At 49.6% G+C, this 20328-nt stretch overlaps 1 protein-coding gene across 15 annotated transcripts in view; it reads left to right on the top strand.

Annotated features, from left to right (window-relative positions):
* ZNF618 (zinc finger protein 618) overlaps positions 1-20328 on the top strand; it is a 151155-nt gene that overhangs the window by 92523 nt on the left and 38304 nt on the right. For 9 of the 15 annotated variants that reach the window (XM_072936765.1, XM_072936771.1, XM_041719795.2 and 6 more), the window contains 5 exons: positions 875-913; positions 12264-12347; positions 17414-17503; positions 18836-18871; positions 19615-19692. In XM_072936765.1, the coding sequence (XP_072792866.1) occupies positions 875-913; positions 12264-12347; positions 17414-17503; positions 18836-18871; positions 19615-19692 (327 nt within the window). The remainder of the gene's footprint in view (positions 1-874; positions 914-12263; positions 12348-17413; positions 17504-18835; positions 18872-19614; positions 19693-20328) is intronic. The other 6 variants (XM_030286947.4, XM_030286946.4, XM_030286945.4 and 3 more) reach the window with 3 other exon arrangements.

Raw genomic sequence — 20328 nt, 5'->3', positions numbered from 1 at the left:
TTCATTTAGGGCTTGAACATGAATCTCTGCTGTGTGCTTCTTGCAGTCCCCCACACGAAAAGGGAGCTTTTCAGTAAGAGACAATAGAATCACCCTGGGGGAATTCTTGTGGCCCATCTCTGGTGGAAGTTTTGCCATCACTGCCTTTGGAGGGCAGGCAGGGTGGTGGAGCTGGCTGTGCCAAATCCCACGGGAGCTGAGCGGGGTGCCCTGTTCACTGCTGGCTTTCCTGGGTTCACAGCACTTGCCTGTTAAAAGGTGTCCAGAGGAGGCCACGGAGCTGCTCCAGGGCTGGAGCCAGGCTGGGAGCTGGGGGTGCTCAGCTGGAGAGGAGAAGCTCCTGGGAGAGCTCAGAGCCCCTTGCAGGGCCTGAAGGGAGAGCTGGAGAGGGACTGGGGACAGGGGATGGAGGGACAGGACACAGGGAATGGCTCCCAGTGCCAGAGGGCAGGGTTGGATGGGATATTGGGAATTGGGAATTGTTCCCTGGGAGGGTGGGCAGGCCCTGGCACAGGTGCCCAGAGCAGCTGTGGCTGCCCCTGGATCCCTGGCAGTGCCCAAGGCCAGGCTGGACAGGGCTGGGAGCAGCCTGGGACAGTGGGAGGTGTCCCTGCCATGGCAGGGGTGGAACGAGATGGGCTTTACTGTCCCTTCCAGCCCAGACTATTACATGACCATGGGCAGCCGCGCTTTAACCACGAGCCCGTGTGGGCCATGTCCGCCCTCGCAGTCCCGGTAAAGCCCTCGGGGCCCGCTCCGTCCCGCGGGGGGCCGCGCAGAGCGGCGAAGAGCAGAGCGAGGGAGCGAGCGGGGCAGCGGTGGCGGCCGGGGCGGCGCGGCCGGCGGATCTAAGCGCAGCTCTTTCTCTTTGCAGACACCGAAGCTGCCTCAGGGGAAGGAGCCTCACAAGGCAGTAAGTACAGCGGGGTGCGAGGGGCCGGGCGGGCCGGGCCGGGCCGGGCGAGGCTCCCCCTCCCTGAGGGTCCCGCGGGCCGGGGCCGTACCGCGGGCGGCCGGCAGGGGGCGGCCCCGCCGCGGAGATGGCGGCGGCGTGAGGCGGCGGGGCACGGCGGGCGGGCACGGCTCGGGGGCTCGGGGCACGGCTCGGGCTCTCGGGGCACGGCTCGGGGGCTCGGGGCACGGCTCGGGGGCTCGGGGCACGGCTCGGGGGCTCGGGGCACGGCTCGGGTCTCGGGGCACGGCTCGGGGGCTCGGGGCACGGCTCGGGGGCTCGGGGCGCCCCTCACGGCCCAGCGGCTCAGGCGGTTGCCGTTGTCCCCCCGCCCCGGGAGCTGCGCGCTGAGCGCTGTGAGGGGACCGTGAGCGGAGCCCCCCTGCCTCCTGTGCCGGGAGGGGCAGGGCACTGCCAGCCTCTAGCGGCTGTAAGATACCAGCCCTGGATGATTTCTAAAGCCTAAACCTGCAGTTTGGGGTGTGTGCCCCGGGAGGGAGAGCCAGAGCCGGCCCAGGCCGGGGCAGCAGAGGGAGCTGGGGACACACTCATGGCCCCTGTGAGGGTGGGAGGGGGTGCCAGGCAGTTCCCGGTGACAGAACTGAGCGACAATGGGCACGAAGTGGAGAGAAGAGAGGTGGAGGCTGTGCTGAAGGAAAAGCGCTCCCTCGTGCTGTGGAGCAGGCTGTCCCAGAGGTGTGTCCTGCATCCTTGGGGCTTTACCAGACCAGCCTGGGTAAAGTCCCAGGTAACCAGGACTGAGCTTGGAGCAGACTCAGCTTTGAGCAGGAGGTCAGACCAGAGATCTCCTGAGGCCTTTGCCCACCTGGGTTCTGCTATGTGTTAGGTGATAGCCATGATTCCCCCCTGGAAAGGTAAGTTCCAAACATTGGTGGTTGCAGACACCAGCTTGGAAGCACCAAACTTACCCTGGGTGGGTATAGGAATGTTAGACAAATAGTAAAGAAAAATAAAAAGTAAAACTAGACCACCTTTTCTGAGTTCTTTCTTCACCATATTCTGTGATAGGTGAACAATTTGCATTAGCGTAGGGGGGGGTCTTGGTATTCTATCTCCAAAAGGAAGCAGGACTGACTTCACTGCAGGTGGAGAATGGAGATCCTCAGCCCTGAGCTGAAACATCTGAGTAGTAAGCAGCCATCCCACATTAGTGTGCACACACAGTGTACTGCTCACAGGGGAAGCTGGGCTCTGCAACTGAGCCTTTCCCTTGACAGAGCCCAGCTCTTTGCAGGGCATGGAAACTCCTTCCCAGGCTCCTGTCACCTCCTTTGGTGTCTCTCCTTCAGTCATTGCTCAGCTACCTGTTGGTGTTTTACATACTTTAAGGCTTTCCAGGCTCATCTCCTGGCTCCCTTGCTCTGAATTTTGCTGGCAGGCACTGCTATGCTCTGGGCTAGGCTGTGTGCACCCTGGGTTTGCTGTTTGGATACTGGGTACTTTTGCCAGCGCTTGGGAACCACTTTGTGCAAAGAGAGATTTTTTTTTTTTTCCCCTTGTAAGTCAGCTTCTCCCCTTCCCACCTGTTGTGGGAACTTTTTTGGCTGGAAAAGATAGGGCAGAGTGAGGTGTGAAGAGAGAAAAAGACACGAGGGCTCACACTGTTGCTGTGTGGGCAGACTCGATGTTGTTGGAGCTATAGAAGGATTTCTGCAGATATAAATGCCTCTTCTGTGGTGTCTGGGTCATGGAGAGAGGGGGAGAAGGGAAGATCATGGGCAGAAGTCTGGGAGAGAGCAGCCAGAAGCAGCTGCTCCCTACACCTGGCTCCTGAGGAGCTGCTGTGGTGACACTGGAGATGGAGCAGTAGGAGGGACAGGAAATACTTCCATCTTCATGCAGGGTCCAGCCCCATCCTCTGTGCAGGAATTACTTTTTACCTGCCACACTCATATCCCAAAACAGTCTCATCTAGCTGAAAGAGATGGAGGCAAAACCAAGCCACCAGAATTGGGAGACAGTGAATGGTGAGGTAGGGAGAGGATCCACCATGGCCATGCCCTGCTGGAGGGACATGTCACCTGTCCTGCAGAGGGATGTGAGACTGCTGAGCCAGTGCTGCTCTGCCTAAGTGCACATGGTTGTAATTTCCTGACACAGTTGTCTTCCTTGTGCTGCAGTGAAACAACTCAGCTCTCTTCTTTCTTCCCTGTGCCTTCCCCTCTGAGGCGGGATCAAATCCCTGGCCTACCCCAGTTGCTTCTGCATCTCTTTTCTCATTTTTCCATTCAATGGCTCTCTTGTTTCCTTCTCAGTCTGCTTGCTCCTCATTATATTTTAGGAATTTTTTATTTATCTTTCCTTGCTTGCTATTTTTGCTTTGCCTGCTGCTGCCCTGCTGTTTCTCTGTGACCCAGTCTGGCTGTTTACACCCTCTCTCTTACTGATGTCTACGTTGTTCCAGTCTTCCTCTGCTATTTCTATCTCATTGGGAGCCTCTGCATTCATGATCTCTGCAGGCATGGTTTGCTGACCTCTCCCAAAATTTCTCAGTATTTAAGGGATACAGGAAGATGTTATTTTTTCTCCTGTGCTTCTCTGTGGGGCATGGATTGCATCCATCCTAAACCTGTGAGTGAGGAGTCACTTGACCAGCAGTGGGGCCCTGGATTAGTTCACATGGTAATTACATTATACGACATCAGTTCACATCACAAACTGCAGGCTTTGAAAAGCTGATCAGATTTTCTCCATGGTCACTTGCTGGAGCCAGCTGTTACTCACAGCTACCAGTGATCACCCAAGAAGTGTTGGTGAAGGCAACGCCATGTGCCAGGTGACATCTCAGCTGCTGCCTGTGCAGAGCACCCGGGCTGGTTCAGTTGCTGTGCTGTGCTCCCTGGGCTGCCCTGGAGCAGCCAGCTCTGTTGTGGGAGGACAAGGGGCTGACTGGGAGTGAGGCTGTGCTGGAATGTGCCCTTGCCCTCAGGCCTGAGGGGCTGTGATCAGAGGGGCTGTTGGGGAAGGCCCATCCTGGCCCTTTTTATCCTGGGAGGAAGGGAGCTGTGGGGCAGCTGGGACTCAGCTGAGAGCTGTTTTTTGTTCGCTGCCTGCCTAAAGAGGAGACAGTGGTTGTGGGAATCCAGAGCTTCCCTCTGGCTGCCCTGGCAGGTCTGGGACCCTGGCAGGGGTCAGGAACCCCCCTGGACAGAGCCCCGAGAGACACTGTCTATAATCTCTGTCCATGGAGAGGAGTTTTCAATCTTACAGGATGAATTACAAGCTTTGAGTGTTTGATAAGAGTAATAATTAAGTGTGACACGGGTGCAAAAGTAAAATTTTAAGTTTCTAGATTAGGGGTTCAGAGGGGACAAGATGGAGGAATTGGATGTGTTGTGTCCTTTTTCTCCTTCTTCATGCCCTCCATGTTTCACTGTGGTGTTGGCATTTTTCTGTTGGTTCAGGCTGGGGACACACTGTCCAACGTAGGTGACAGATATTGGCACGTTATTGTAAATCCAGCACAGGTAGTTTGTGGTATTTAATGTTTGTACCATCCCACTGAGGGCAGAGCCCCACATGCTGCCCTGCAGGACAGAGCTGCGGCAGGGCAGCAGAACATGTTAGAGATAAACAGAATAAACAACCTTGAAACCAGCACAGACGAATTATGGCTTCTGCTTTGGCAGCGGGGCAGAAAGACAGAGACTTTCTACAACCTCGGAATCATCAATACCCACAGATTCCGACAAGTGGTGTTTAGACTTTCCAGCTGTGAAAGCACTTTGAAGACTCACCTGAGGAAAAACTGTTGCATTTGGTAGATTATTTTCAGTATTTAGGATTTATAGTCAATTGATGGTGTCTCTGGGGCTCCCTTTATTTTTTTAGACCCATTCTTGAAGAGCCACAGCTCTGTGGTGGTGAGGAGGGGATGTGCTCGCAGGGACACATGGCTGCATGGCTTTGGGAGCTCCTTTTCTAGCCTTGGCTCAGGGTCCAAGACCACAATTGCCACATGAGAGAGAAGAAGACAATGCACCCCACAGTGCTAAAGTGTTAAAGAGACGTGTCTGACTGCTGCCAACTTTAACTGGCAGGGACATGGAAGAGAAGAGGGTGATTTTGAAAAAAACTGTCTATTTAATATATTTTCCTAGGCAGGTGTGGCTAGTTTGACATCTGGGTCACTGACTGTTCCCATAGAAGACTCTGGAGGTCTTTTCTGAAACGCTCATTTGCCTGTGTGGTTTGCTCTGGACTCTGGGAAGTCCTCAGGGAAGGTGTTTGGGCTGGGTTTGTGCTCTCATTCTCCATGAGAATTCCAGTCATGTTTAGGGGAGTTACAAACTCAAACAAACAGTCTCCCTCCTGCTCACATTCCATAGGACATTTTTGGCTAAACCCAGGGGCAAGAGGGAGTCCAGGGCCCCGTGGGGCAGGGACACGGCTGAAGTAGAAGCTCCTCTCACCTGGTGTTTGCGCTGTGCCAGGGTGTGGGGTGGGGTGTGTTCAGTGGATGGTGTCCAGTGGGGTGTGTTCATTGCACATGTCCCAGGTTGGGGACACAGCTACAGAATCACAGGGAGCAGGGTTGGATGGGATATTGGGAAGGAATTGTTCCCTGGGAGGGTGGGGAGGCCCTGGAACAGGGTGCCCAGAGAAGCTGAGGCTGCCTCTGGATCCCTGCAAGTGTCCCAGGCCAGGTTGGACAGGGCTGGGAGCAGCCTGGGACAGTGGAAGGTGTCCCTGCCCATGGCAGGGCGTGGAACAAGGTGATCTTTAGAGGTCCCTTCCAACCCCAGCCCCTCTGGGATTCTAGTTCTGTGGCTGAACAGTCATCCTGTTGGAGTGTGGTACCATCCTTTTCTGTGAAGGAAAGAGGAGCTCAGGTACAGGAGCATCTTCAGAGTAACAATAACTGCCTTGCAGAGCTTGAAAGGGAACTGAGTTTTAGGGTTGTCCATGAAATTCACCTGAGAGTGTGTAGGCACTGGAGCCTTGCTCTACCTGCTCACTGCTGCTCTTTCTTACAGTGCTCTCTGCCTCTTCAGACCAGCCCAGGGCAGAACTCAGTTTGCTCTGGCAAATGTTAATATGACACTTGCCTCATTTCACCTCAGCAATGGCCTTTCAGTATCAAAATACCAAATGTTAACAGATACAGCAAGTAGTGCTCCCAGTCCATAGTAGTTCTAAGCCCTTTGCCTGGCTGAGCCTGGAATCACTTCCCAGAGAAGTTTGGAATTCTGTAGGCAGGCAGGAAGCAGCAGGACAGAAAGAAAGTGACTTGCCAGAGGCAACAATGGGTGTCAGTGGAATAAAGTGCAGGTCCCCGGGCTTGCAGCCTAATTAGTGCTGGGCACAACCCTTGGATTGCAGTTCTGTGCCCTGGGAAAGAAACCAGAAAATGCACAATGAAGTGAGCAGGGAAGGATTGCTGAAAGCTGAAGGTATTTCAAAGTACAGCTGATGCATTAACTTCAGGTATGTCTGGTTAGTGATCTGGGACTTCATGAATGTTCTTTCAGGGGAGAATTCCAGAGTCTGGGGGAGTAGTGCTGATTGATAGTCTAGGGAAGAGACCTGCCATTCCTGGGTTCTCTAAATAAAGCACTGTTAAAAGTGGGAAGAATCAGGGTGTGGTGCTTTCGGCAGCCTTGATCTCCAGTGTGTCAGTCAGGCTGGCTGAATCAGGACAGCTTGCTGACAGTGGGGGTTTGGTGTTATTTTTCCCTGGTGACACCTTTTTGAGGACCGGCACAAGCAAGCTGCAGTTTAAAGCAGGCTGTGCTCCCAGGCTGTACTGTGACAGCACCTGGGGGATGGGCAGGAAAACAATGCTGAAAAAGAGCTCCACTACAAGCCAGTTCTCCAGTTCTACTGCTCTGCTTGCTTCCATTCCTGGGCAGTTACAGTTGTTCCTATGGCAATTCACACACATTTGCTGGAGGCTGGATGACCACTCATGGTTGTTTGCTGGTAGATCCCAGCTCTTCTGTCTCCATTTCCTGCTTCTATGTACCTGCAGTTCTGTTCAAGAAGCACAGCTGGATACTGTGCTGTTCCTGAAAAGCATATCCCAGTGCTAAGCCTGCCAACAGGTTAATCCTGCACAGCTCTCCAGTGACCTCCCCATTTTGGGAGGTGCTGCAGAGCCCAGTGTACAGATCCTGTCTGTAAGCCCAGAGCATCCCTGACAGCCTCCTCCTCTCGTGCCTGAAATCCTGGCATAAACAGGAGCAGCTGTCAGAGAACGTTAATGCTCACTGTGACCAGCCCCACAGACTGGAAACTCCTGGGCCACATCCCACAAAATCCCTGCTGATCCCAAATAACACGGTGTTACAGTGAGCTCATGGGCACTCTGTGCTCCCTTCCCCGGGACCCTGTGACTCTGATCAGATAACCCTGGACCCTCCTTCCTGCCCCAAAGGGGTTGGTGGAGAGCCAGGGAAGCCCACCCTGTCCAAAGTCTATATAGACCCCTGACATTGCCTGTTCGTCCTCTTTTGCCCCTCTCCCCTAGGACATCACAGAATGAAGAGAGCTGAACCAACAATCTCGGGGTAAGAGCCTCTTTTGGAAATCTTTGCCATCTCCTGATATTCCTCCCCTCACAGCCTCGGGTCTCTGGGCTAGCCTGATTATTCAGGGGGCTGTGAGGGGGGGAACGTCAACACAGCCTGATTTTTCTTTGTGTCTCTTACCTTTTCTGTTGTGTTGAGCCCCTTTTCCTTGCTTGGAAGTAGTTTTTGAAAATCATACATACCGTCTCACAGGTGAGGATATATCCAGGTGTTTCAGACCACCCTCAGGCTGCAGCAGAAGCAAAATGTGGTCATTGGAATTTGTCAGACAATGTCACCACACAGCCTGATTTGATGAGCAGCTCAGGAGCAAATCCCGAGGAAGGCAGGGATGCACAGCACCTGCTGCAGTGTCACAGGGTTAAAAAGAACTGCTTTTAAGGATAAATAGGGTGGCAAGAGGTGCCAAAATGATCTTCAGAAGACATACTTTTAAAAATTTAATAAAATATATATTTAATATAAATACACCCCGAATTTACTTTCTTCTTCCCCATTTGTAGCTGCTCATACTTACTTACTTTGTGTGTCTGGGTGCTGGGCTAAGGCAGGACAGTTGGTGGGAGGGGGTCACTGGTGTTCACTGGCTCTAAGGATGTTGTAGGCAGCAAAGAGAACATTTTCCTTTCCAATTTCTCAGCCAGATGCCCTCACACTCACCACCTGGGCACAGGTGTACATCCATGTGTGTCTCCATTGCAGTTATAGTGAGGAAAAAAAGGAAGTGGCACAATTTCTTTTTCCAAGATGGAATACGCAGTAAATATTTCAGGACCCTATAAATAAAAAAGATTGATCTGATCTTTTAAAAACATATTCCCCTTTGGGCTCTGACTAAGTGTGAGAAAGTTCAGCCTGAGAAGGAATTTATTTGGAAAAGGAGTGAAAGGTTAGAAGCAGGGATGTGGGCTGGAATACGCCTTGCAAATGTTAACTGTGGAGGCACAGTGCTAACGCCTTGCATGTGCAAAAACATTTGGAGGGTTGTGAATTTAAACCATGAAATTAATATAGTCAAAATCCAGGTTTTCTTGCCCACACCTTACTCATACAGGATATGATGTTCGTAAAGTTTGACAGGGATAGGAAGTTGCGGAGGTGGTTTGCTGGTGTTAATTTATGGTTGAGGAAGGACCTTTAGCATCTCTGTTTCTTGATTAATTTGCAACATAAATGTTTCCTTAAAGTAAATGTAACTTTTGATTTCTTTTTCTTTTCTGGAGGGTAGCAGAGCAAAGCCCAGGATGTTGCTTTGTTGTGCTCGCTGACGCTTCCCCAGTGAAGAGTGTGATACAGTGAATGCTGTATGTGTGCACACCCACGTGCAGCCACCATGATGACCCATGAATCATTTACAACTGCCTGATTCATTTTCCCAGTCCTCTTATTTAATGATTCTCCTGCTCCTCGGGGGGAACTGTAAAAATGGATTTTATTTTCCTAATGTGTTTGCATTTTAGGTAGGCAAAGTCTCTTTAGATTCCCATTTGCTAAACAAGATCTGCACATGTAAGTGACCAATGGGCTGAGACCAAGGGTGATAAATTTCAGTGCAGGAGGGGGAATTAAGAAAATAATAAGAAACTTAGTTCAGAGATTTGAAGTGTGAAGAAATTTTGAGTTTAAACCCCAGGATATTGAAGATATTTACCCCAAGATATGGGGATGGTCAGGCTGGAGCTCAGGGAAAGGTTCTTCCCCCAGAGGTGCTGGCACTGCCCAGGCTCCCCAGGGAATGGGCACGGCCCCGAGGCTGCCAGAGCTCCAGGAGCCTTTGGCCAGCGCTGCCAGGGATGGACAGGGTGGGATTTTGGGGGGTCTGGGCAGGGACAGGACTCATGATCCCTGTGGGTCCCTTGTAACCCAGAATATTTTGTAATTCTGTGACCTGTCCTCTGTCTGAGGTGGGTGAAATTTGTAACAGTTCCTGGATATTCAGTGTGTTTCCATCCAAGCTGTAAAGATGTACTCAGGAACAGGACACGTGCTGGAGGGTGTAATGTTCTGCAAGTCCTGCAGTTCCATAGCTCTGGAGAGGAGCAGTGTTTCTCTGCTTAGTTTTAATCACAGATTTTAGAAGAGGAGGCTTTCAAGTTGTCTAAAATTCTGTGATCTTCAGATGATCTTATATAGAAAATTGCTAATATGCAATTCTTTCTCAGATGTTGCCCTAATAGACCATGTTTGCAGAAATCTGGATGTTAATATTTGGAAACAAATTTCTTACAGAGTTCCTAGGCAGGAAAATTATAAATATATTTATTTCAATAAAAGGAGGGTAAGAATTTTAGTAATCCCAGACTGTTCTGGTCATCCCTCAGTTTGTCCTCAAGATGCCAGGAGAGTTTTAGTGAAAGCAGAAACACATCCCTGATATATCCAGCGAAGAATGCACTTTCCATCTTCCAATGTGATTTGGAATTTAGCAATAGAAAACATGCACAACAGCCATGCCAGGGATTATTCTAAATTCTTTTTTCAGCCTGACCTTTTTCTGTTCAGCTGCTGGTTGACATCTCAGCAATATTGAACCTGAATAGCAAACAAACCCATACACCGTCAGTATTTTAAGTATTTTAATTCTCAGTAGCTTCTCTCCTAAGGATCTTCATAACTAGAAAGGCAGAGGAATATAGGGATCACCTTCCCTCCACCTTCTCCTTTCAGCCTAAGCAAGGTTGTGTTCTTAATTTCCCCAGGTGATTGTGGGGGGGAGGGTTCTGCATCCCCCTGGCTTAATTTAATTTCATTTTGTTCATTAAGTGGTTTTATGGAGTCAGGATCTCTTCTTCGAAGCTGCTCAGTCATTTAACTAGCACCACTTCTTTCCACTTTGGAAACCAGGCAGTGATAATCCATGTGAGTTCCCATCTGGAAATCACAGTAAGAACAGAATTTCTAGTCCTGGACATATGAGTAGGAAAAAGTCAGGAGAGGTTTGCTTTTCTTTTATGAAACTCTCAGTGCTACATCATTTAATCCAAGCAGTTGTGAGACAGATGAATGGTGTGTTCCCAGCCAAATCATTTTTACTCCAGAAGGGGCTTTAAAATAAAATTGTCTTTATTGTGTGTTATGCAGAACTCCAGTGTGGGCTGAATGGACTTTTTCACTTGAAATAGAACTTCAGATCCTTGTTGATAGAAAGATTGATCTTTCCTCATTTACAGGTTATGTAGGTTCAAGTACACCTATTCTTTTAAATGTGCAAATTGAGATAGTTCATTCTCAGATTGCTGGGAGAAACACCTTAAGAAGCTGATTAGACCATTCTTTATCTTACATTTATTTACACTTCGAATTTACAAAAGAAGAACCCTGCCCTGCCCTAAAGTGACACCAAAGTGAGGCAGGATGAGACAGGATCTGCTCATGGTGTTGCATTGTCTCATGTGTCTGAATTCTGTCATGGAGCCTCAATATCCTGCTCCATGATACTGATTTGTTAATTGTAAAATATTAATGCTTTTGCTTTAAATGGCTGAAATTTGCTGTTGGGGTTCAACCTGAGCATATTTCTAACTGAGGGAGAAGGAAATTCTTTAATGTGTAACATCCTGAGAATGTCTCTCAGCATCCAGTGAGTAGTGTCCAAAACACCATTTCCCCAAAACATTTTTTTAAAAAATAATAGAGATTGTGAACCATCAGACTATTCTGAACAAGGGTTCATTCTTTCAGAAATTAAACCAGGATATTCCCCTCTGCAGGTAAATTCCTGGTAGTCTGGCATCAATTTTCCAAACCTGGTAGGATTACATCCAGGCCTGGATGGTGTGCATTGAAATCTCCATTGTGATACATTCAGCTGACACATGGTTTCAACAAAGTACCAGAATATATAGATTCCTCCGGCCACTGACTTGAAAGCTTAAAAATTGCCGTGAGGTGAATTCAGTCCTGCAGCCCCTGACTGCACCTCTAGCAGCTCTTCTCAGGAGCTGGAATGGCCCTGGAATCCTTCATGGAGAAGGCAAGCATGAGCCTGTGGCTCCATGCCCTCCCACCTGTCATGTGGCCCCTTGCCAGCTGGAAGGTGAGCCAGCACCTGGCACCAATTTCTGGGTAATTTCAGGGGATTTGACCCCTCCCTGTGAGAGTTTGGGATTATTCCTGGCTCGGCATCTGGCCCGTGTGTGAAGCATGGGAAGCACAGTGTTAATCCAGTGTGTTCCTCAATGTCTCCTGTGTTCCTGACAGAGGCCAAATGTTTGTGGGAAGGAAGTAAATTATTGTGAACTGAGTGATCTTGGAATAGTTTGCCCACAGGGAAAATTTTTTTCCTTACACCCATTTAGAATCTGGCTTGTGCCTTTGTGTGAGAGGGTTTCTGTCCTTTCCAGAATTCTGGATTTTATTATTATTTAATCCTTACTAATGTAACTCTAGTACTTTAATCCTCTTAAGGGTTTGCTGCTGACTTTGGGTTCAGTCCTGCTCCCTTTTCAAGGAATTTTGCCATTAGACACCTTTAAGTGGAGTTCTGATGTAAATTGAAGCTGATTTTACTGGCAGCTCTGTCCCTGGCTGTAAAATGCCTCTGTAAATGTGTAACCTGTGTGCAAGGCACATTTCCAGTGGGGAGGAGAGGGGGGGGAGTCTGTGCTTCTGTCTGCAGCCCTGACTCTGCCTCTCCTCACTGCCAGTCTAGAAGGAATCCTCAAAATGCCAAAGGCTCAGGTCAAAGGAATTGTCTGTGAGCCTGCGCGGGGAATGTTCTGCCAGCTTAGGACGCCATAAATGTGTTCCTTTCCATCTAGGTGCCCCTCTGGCTGCGGAAAGGGAGAAGAAGCCTCTCTCCAGAGCTGTCTTTGTGCTGCCCTGGGTGGAATCCACAGAAACAAGTGAGGGTCCCAGATGTTTTGTTTTTTCCCTGATGTGTTGTAAGGAAGCACTAGCTGCACTCTGCAGGGTGTGAGACACCTACACTCCCTTCCAGGGAGGCTGCTCAGGTAGAGTGTGGCCTGGACACAGCTTGGAATGGTGTTTCCCAGTGGGAAGCATGCAGCATGCTCCTCAGAAAATGCCATCCTTTCCTGTTCCTTTGCATCAGGCGGATTAGTCATGGGGACTGGCTCTTCCTGAAGAGTGCCGGTGTTGCTCATGGTTCCTTCCAGTGAGGCAGGAAAGGTGATGCATTTTCCAGGTACTGCCACAGAGCCATTCCCCAGCTCCAGCCCTCTGGGTTTCTCACCAGCAGGACTTGAGCATCTGCCAGCAGATTTTCAGGAAACAAGGAATGTGAAACCAAGGATCAGAGCATGTCATCAACTGTCCTGTGATTCATTGGCCAAAGCTGGAGAGATGATGCTGATCCTTTGTGGTCACTTAAACCGCATTCAGAAAGCTTTTCTGGGGTCAGAAACATCACAGCCTCAAATAGAGAGGTGATGTAAATGTATTGCAGCTGTAAGAAATCCAGCCCTTCCCCATTAAGAAGTACTCCTGGGCTTTATGTTTGGGAAGCTTTGTTTGCCAAGGTGAATGAGGAATGTGGAATTGTCATAGAATGTATGATATAGAAAGAATTCCTTTTGTTAGAGGCTTCCTTTGCCATTCCCAAACCTGCTTGTGCAAAGGAGCCACCAGACTGCTGGCAGGCTGTCCAGACTGCCCTTTTCCATCTCCTGATTTTATCCTGACTGCGATCTGCAGCACTTCTGGATGTTAGGAAGAATTCAGCAGGCTGTTGTGATCCGTTTACATTCAGCAGTTTTGCCCTTTGGCATGTGGAGACTGTCCCTGCTAGACAGCTGTTCCTGTAGAGCTCTCCAGGAGTAGGATCAATAGGATTCCAGGGTGTCTGCAGAGTGCCAGTTGCTGAGAGAGCTCCTCTAGCAAGAACCTTTTGTGGCTTCCGCCATTTGAAAGCTCCGTGTGAATTCTGGGCCAGGTGAAAATTGTTCTTCACCTTGGACAAGTCCTTGATGAGCTCCTGCCACTGCTGTGGGGAGAGCCCATTGTTTGGGACCCTCTGTGGGCTGTGCTGGCAGCACTACAGGGATGTCAGCTGGATGGGACTGTTTCCAGTCTGGGTTTCTGGGATGCTGTGCAGAGCTCTTGGAGCCCAGTAGGAATCAGTTTGTTCCCAGCTTTTGTGGTACTCCTGCACTTAGGAGGGTGGGTTAGGTGATCTGTATTTCTAGCTGTATTTTTAGTGATACAGAGCTCCTGACCTTTCAACACATTTCTGATTGCCCATATTCCCTTCCTGGGTTTCTAAAGCAAAATCCACTGAGGCCAAGTGTCCTAAGGAAAGAAGTGTCTTGTTTTGGCTGCCACTGCTGCTGCCTTCTCTTTCCTGCCAAAATGAAATATGTACTTCCTTCTCTGGGGAATATGTGAATCAAACCAACAAAAATTCTCCCAATCTTTAATTCAGAATCTGGGGAGAGAGCTGAGCTCAGCCCTGGAGCAGGAGGTTCAGCCAGTCCCAGGGAGTGCTGGACACACCCCAGAGGCACAGCTGGCAGCAGCTCCTGGAGATGGGACCGAAGAGCAGCTCATTCTCTCTCCTTTATTGGAGTCCAGTTACAAGCAGAGTGGTCAAAACTTCTTTCAGGCCCCATGGAGTTATTTCTTGGGGTACTTGAAAAACCTGCCCATTTGCCATCTGAGTGTGCCAGTGCTTCATAGCTGAGGAGTTGCCTCGTAACGAGGCTGTGCCTTGTCTTTTCTACTGCCAGCAAGATAAGGTGCTCTATTAAAGTTTATTAAGGTGCCTGTGTATTAAAGATGAATTGTGAGCTGACTAAATAAGTACAGCTGGTACTCACTAGACCTCTCTCAGGAATCCCTGCTCCTGTTGGAAAGGCTTCTGAGCATGAAGGAGAATGATACTTGAGTCTGGGGCTTGCCCAGATGTCTTTGGAGCATTTTGAAGGTCTGTGTTTGCAGCAGGGTCATTGCTCAGCTGGCAACAAAGATGTGAATGCAAGTAAGGGCCAGCACTGACCCCATGTGCTGGGGAGCTGAGGAGTGTCTTTCCCTGCCCTAATAGTGCCTGCTGGTGTGGCTGTGCTTTGGGTAGAGCCTTAAGGTGCAGCCCCTGATGACAGCAGGCTTTGAATCGAGCAAACTGGCCTAGGTAGCGTTAGCTGGCTGGATCCACCTCTGCAGAGGCTTAGGGGTGGGTTTCAGTGTGGGTTTGCAGCCACATCTGAGCACCTGGAGTCCCTTGCAGCTCTTCCCATGGCAAGCAGTGGGACAGGTACTGGATACTGTGCCCCAGCTGGATACCTTGGGGTAGTTATAACCCACAGCAGGAAAACTGCTCTGGAATGGGTTCCCTGGGGGCACAGCCTGACAAAGCTCAAGAAGCATTTGGACAGTGCTCTGAGATTGTTGGGATGTCTGATCCCTGTGGGTCCCTTCCACCCCAGGGGACTCTGTGGTTCTAGGTGGTACTGCAGGCCTAGTTCTGCCCAGGGTGTTTCTTGCTCAGACAGCAGTGTCTGCTGGGGCCAGCACTGTGTGCTGGAAGGCTGTCAGAAGAGATGGCTGTGCTGGGTAAGGAGGAGGGGGCCTGGCTCTTGGAAGCAGCCTCAGCACGGACTGCTGTTCCGAGAGGTGAAGCTTGGCTGCACATGGGCATCTCTTTGTGAATTCTCTGTAAAGCTCCTGTCTCTGAGGCTGGGCACTCTGTGCTGAGTGTTCTGTCCCACAGAGCCCAGGAGATGAGTGCCAAGCTGGACCAGCTGGAACAAATTCCTACTGCTCTATAATCCCTGGAGATCCTTCTGCCTGTGGGAACAGTCCCCTAAGGACACAGCTAACCCTGTTCCCTGGGGCTATGCTGTTATACTTGTTACACGTTCCATGCTCCCTTCGCTGCCAAGGGAAGCAGTGCCCACACCCAGAATGGGCTCTGCTGGAGTCAGTAAGATCCCCCTGTGTGACAGGGACCACAGGTAGCCCTGCCTGGCCCTGTGAAATGGTGTGTTAGCTAGTTTTCTTCTGTTCTAACAAGTCTTCTAATTTACGGAGCTCTTTTCTTCCAAACTAAGGCCATAATAGTTTTTGTTCTCTGAATGTGAAAGTGCCTGGTCTTTGGGACTCCTTTGAAGAGTTATTCTTCAGTTGGTCCTGTAGAGCTCATTGCACTTCAAAAAGGAGTTTGGTGCCTTGGTTTGGGGACACCCATTGAGGTGGGACTGATGCCAAGTTAGGAGTTTCTCTGCCACTTGACTTGCTAATTGACTGTGTTAATTATCTGCGGGGTTTTTGCAACATCTACAGATACCCAGCAGTAATCATTGATGTGTTCATTGTGGGAGAGGGCCCAGGGTAGAGGGAGGCCCTCAGCGCCGTTTTGTGACCACACAAGGAGCCTGCACAAGATCACATAATGGAACAAACACAGTTAAATGTGACTTGCACTGTGTTCTTACAGGTGTGTTTTGCTGCTCCTCCTCCTCTCCCTCAAGCCATGCATTGTCTGTGCAGCAGTCCCTTTCTCCTTGCTTGTCCAGCCTAGACTTCTAAAAACCCCTTAACTCTAGTTTAGCCCTGCTATGCTCTGATTAAGATACAAATATTTTTTAGTCACAGAGGTAAACTTCCAGTGCCCAGCTGTTTTAACACCATTTAGATTTTGCAATTTTCTCTGCTAGATCATCATAGCTTCTACAGTCACTCTGAATAAAGGGTGACAGTGATCCTTTATTTAGTGCTGAACTGAGCAGTGAACCAAAGTGAGGGATTACACTGTACCAATATATCACAGCTTAAAATATGGAGTAATTTTAAAAGTAAAGTGATGGAGAAGTAAAATTAAAGTTTACTTAATGTGCACAGTCTGGTGTGTTTGAACACAGCATGGAAGGGGTAAAAACAAGGCTTTAACGTTGCTGATAGTAGGGACACAGATACAGCTACGCTGCTGCAGGGGAGCTCACTGAATGGCAGGTCCTCTGTGGAGCCCTGGGAGCTGCTGCCTGCACTCCTTGCTCCTGCTGGTTCCAAGATCCTTGGTGGCTGTACAAACTGATGTGTTTGCTGTGGGCTTTATTATGTTTGCCACTTTGCTGTGGGCTCATAGCACCAAGCCATTGGCCTGGGGTCATCTGACAGGTGGGGTGACTGCTCAGGAAAGGCACCCCAGGGTGTGTCAGGCAGCAGAGTCACCAAGCTGACCAGGAAATCCTTCTCTATCACATCCTCCTCCTGATGTGATAGCTGAACTAAAGATACTGATCCCCATTCAGAACAAACCACATTCATAAACACTTGGAGCTGTTTTACATCTGTCTACCCCCCGCAGCTGTGGTGAAGGGTTGGTTGATGGTGAGATGAAGTGATGGGGTGTAGGGAACAAATGGATATGAAACCAGGCTTCATCAGCCCTCCCTTCACTGAGCACCTTCCTGTCCTGCGTGCCTTGGATTGTTGGGTCTCCTGGGTTTGTTGCTTCTGACAGGATCCTGGGTGCAGTTGGGAGTCAGTAAAGAGCAGCAGTGAGAAGCAGGAGTGTGCTCACATCCAGTCCACGTTAGAGTTGATGTTTTAAGGATTTGGTTTCTATCAGCTCATACACTGACTCTGTGCTTAGTTCTGCCCCTTTGTCCCCATCCTGACCAACAGCTGCTTGTCCCTGAACTTGCTGAGCCCTTAACTTCTAAAGGAGATGCCAGCAGGGTCTGCTGCCCTGCATCCTCATCGCTGTGAGGTCTGAGGGTTCTGCCCTGGAGAGCAGAGCTATCTGAAGAGGAAATAAATCACAATATGCCCCAAGCCATATAGTGTGGGGCAGGGGGAGCAGTGTGAGGCAGTGGTTGTCTGTGTGGTTTAGAGGCCTGACAGAGCATGTGGGATGTGTCAGTGCATGGGGGTGTCTCATTGAGCAGTCTGGTTGCAGTGCTTGCCTTTCACCTCAGAGTTTCTAAACTGGTCTGTTTTCTTCTTCCTACAGACAATTTTAGGTACACGTGTGACATCTGTGGGAAAAAATATAAATACTATAGCTGCTTCCAAGAGCACAGAGACCTACATGCCGTGGATGGTGAGTAATGTTTTGACACCTGAACTAGGCTGAGAAGTCTTTGGGGAAGCAAAATGTGGCTCTGCAGGAGCGTGTGGCCTGTGGTGTACAGGACGTGGCACTGCACGAGTTGCCTGTCTTTGCCATGGAGGCACAGTCTACAGGCACTGCAGGAAGGAGTTTGCTATGCCTGATTCTCTCTATGTGCATAAAAACAACACCTGTGCTGGGACATGGGACCTTGCAGTGTGTCTGCAGTGAGGTTCAGGGTTAGCATGGAGATCCTGGGACTGAGTACCTCAAGGAAAATAGTCAGCCTGATTATTTGCTGGGAAGAAGTTGGTTGCTTTTTAGTTTCGGAATTTAAAGGTTTGTTCCCAACATACTTCTCTGTAAAGTATTTCAGATTTCCGAGTTGGGAACTTTCATTCTTGTTAATGACTGTGGTAGTGAACTGTTGAAGTTGTCAGTGGCCCTTAAAGGGAGACTGTAGATGTGGCCTAGGCTGGTGACACCTAGACAGAAGCAGATATCCACTGCCAGAAGCAGTGTTTCTTTATTCTGCGTTGGGGAAAATGAAGTATCAACATGCTGGTTTGCCCCCTGCTTACTGAATAGCTGAAGCTCCTCACCTCGGAGCCCACAGATACTCCAGACCATCTCTGTGTGTGCAAGCCTGGCAGTACTGCTCCTCACTTGGTCAAGGAGAGCTCTAGAAAGAGGCTGCTTGTTGAGCAGCAGGTTTTGAATGGCTGGGCTGTCTCAGAAAAGCAAGTGTTTTTTCACAATACATGGTTGTCCAAAAAAATGGTTGTGTTACCTGGAAAGTGTGGACGTCTGAATGTGCTCTAAGGACAGCCAGTGTTCTCCTGCAGGGCACCACTGCCAGCTCCCTTCCTCTTGTGGGGAGCCAGAAGAAAATTAGTGGTACTCACAGTCACTGTGAGGGGAACATGGCTGCTTCAGTCAGAAATGTCTCAGGGAGTTCTGCTGAGGAGAGGGAGCTTGGAAAGGGCTCCATGTGTGTGCAGGGACTGTCCCAGCTCCTCCCTGGGGCTGCTGTGTTCCAGCACCTGCAGGGGTGAGGCAGCTGTGCACCTGAACTCCACCTGGGGCTTTGTCAGGGTCAGAACAAAGGCCTCGAGCATCTGTGTGTATTAGGGCTGGGCATGCTCAACCAGGTCCTGTGAGGATGCTGCTGGGAAGAGGAGGGACTGGGGCACAAAGCCTGGTTTGTTCAGTGGGGCTGAAATGTGCTGCAGCAGTATGTGAAATGCAGGAGGAAAACAAGACCGTTTGAGAGGATTTAATTTCTGTTTTGTTTCTTCCCCTCCTTCTTCTATTCTGTGTTAGTTTTTAGTGTGGAAGGGGCCCCAGAAAACCGGGCAGGTAAGCTGAGCTCCTTTGTGTGCTTTATTTCACAAACCTTTTCAAGCATTCAGTAGTTCAGACACAGCAGGTCGATTCTGAACTTGTAAGAGTCAAAGGAGTTTTGTCAGGGATTGCAGTGGGATAGGGAGCGTCCTCTCTCCCTACAGCCAGTAGGTTGATGCCCAGCCCTAGCAGATACCAGGCTTTTGTTGCACATACACTTGGTCAGGCTTCAGACATTTGAAGAAGCAGGTGTTTCATGTCTATAGTGATCTTGTAAATTGTTAAAGGCATACACCAAATTCTTCTCTAAAGTGGGTTGGGTTGTGATTTGTTGCTAGCTGTGCTGTTAGCTGCTAGAAGTCCCAGGTTGGTACTTGATAGGTGATGTGCCTGCAGACTGCATTGCTGTGCCCACTGTCAGCCAGTTCAGCAACATTAGAGGGGAGATTCCCTGGAAGAAAATCAGGAAATATGGATCAGACTTTGCAATGTGTTCATTCAGTTTTTCTCTGCATTTTTTTAAACATTAATTCCCATACGACCTGTTAGTGGGCTGGGAGCAGGGGTAATCCTGGGGCACCTGAGGAAGAGGAGGAGGGACAAGTCAGACAGAGGGGTCACTGGTTTATCATTCCTGTCTTCCAATCCTGTTACAGATGGAAATGTGATTACAGGTGCAGGAGCATTCAGTGCCCATGCAGCTGTAGAAGGCAAAGCTGAGGTGTTGTCAGCTGTCTTCTGGTTCTGTTCTCTTGCAGACCCCTATGACCAGGCCGTCATCGCTGCCGATGAGGTGAAGGAGGAGGAGCCCGAACCCTTCCAGAAGATTGGGCCAAGTAAGAGTTACTATTGTTTCAAATAAAAGGAAAGCTCAGTGGTTCACTGCCTTTGGCTGCAGTACCTCTAGAGAAAGCAGGAAGCACTGTGTTCCACAGCAAGGCTGGGATTTGGGTGCTCACAGGTGTGCTCAGGCTCAAAGGAGCATCAAACACCAACAGCCCTGGCCCTAAGAGCTGCAGCTTTGTGAAGTGTTCTGCTCAAGAGCTCTGCAAAGAGAATGGGAGGGGAGTTCAGGGGAAAATCAATCTGGCAGGGATGAGAGAGGGCTTGAAGGTGCACTGAGAGCTGGCAGGTGATTCATTCACATTGCCTTTGTGTGGCTCCTCAAACAGAGCAGAGGGAAACAGAGAGAATACCAGGTTTTGCCAAAGCATTTCCCTGAATTTTCCATTTTGGAAACATTTGATTATCCATGGGTTTTCCTTCGTCTTGCTGCATGCTGCCAGTTCTGTATTCCCAGCACTGGCAAGAGGAGGAGGTTACACTTCTCAGTGTGTGGTTACACTCCATTATTTCCAGTGTCCCCAAAGCAGGAATGAGCACAGTTACTCCAGAAAAGCCCCTTCTCCTGTAAGAGAACTCCACAATCCCAAATAAAAGCTCTCTAATACTTGAACTTGACTGTTTGTTTC

The sequence above is a fragment of the Taeniopygia guttata genome, chromosome 17 (assembly GCF_048771995.1).
Source record: "Taeniopygia guttata chromosome 17, bTaeGut7.mat, whole genome shotgun sequence".
NCBI lineage: Eukaryota > Metazoa > Chordata > Aves > Passeriformes > Estrildidae > Taeniopygia > Taeniopygia guttata.
This window is presented reverse-complemented; position numbering and strand designations above follow the sequence as displayed.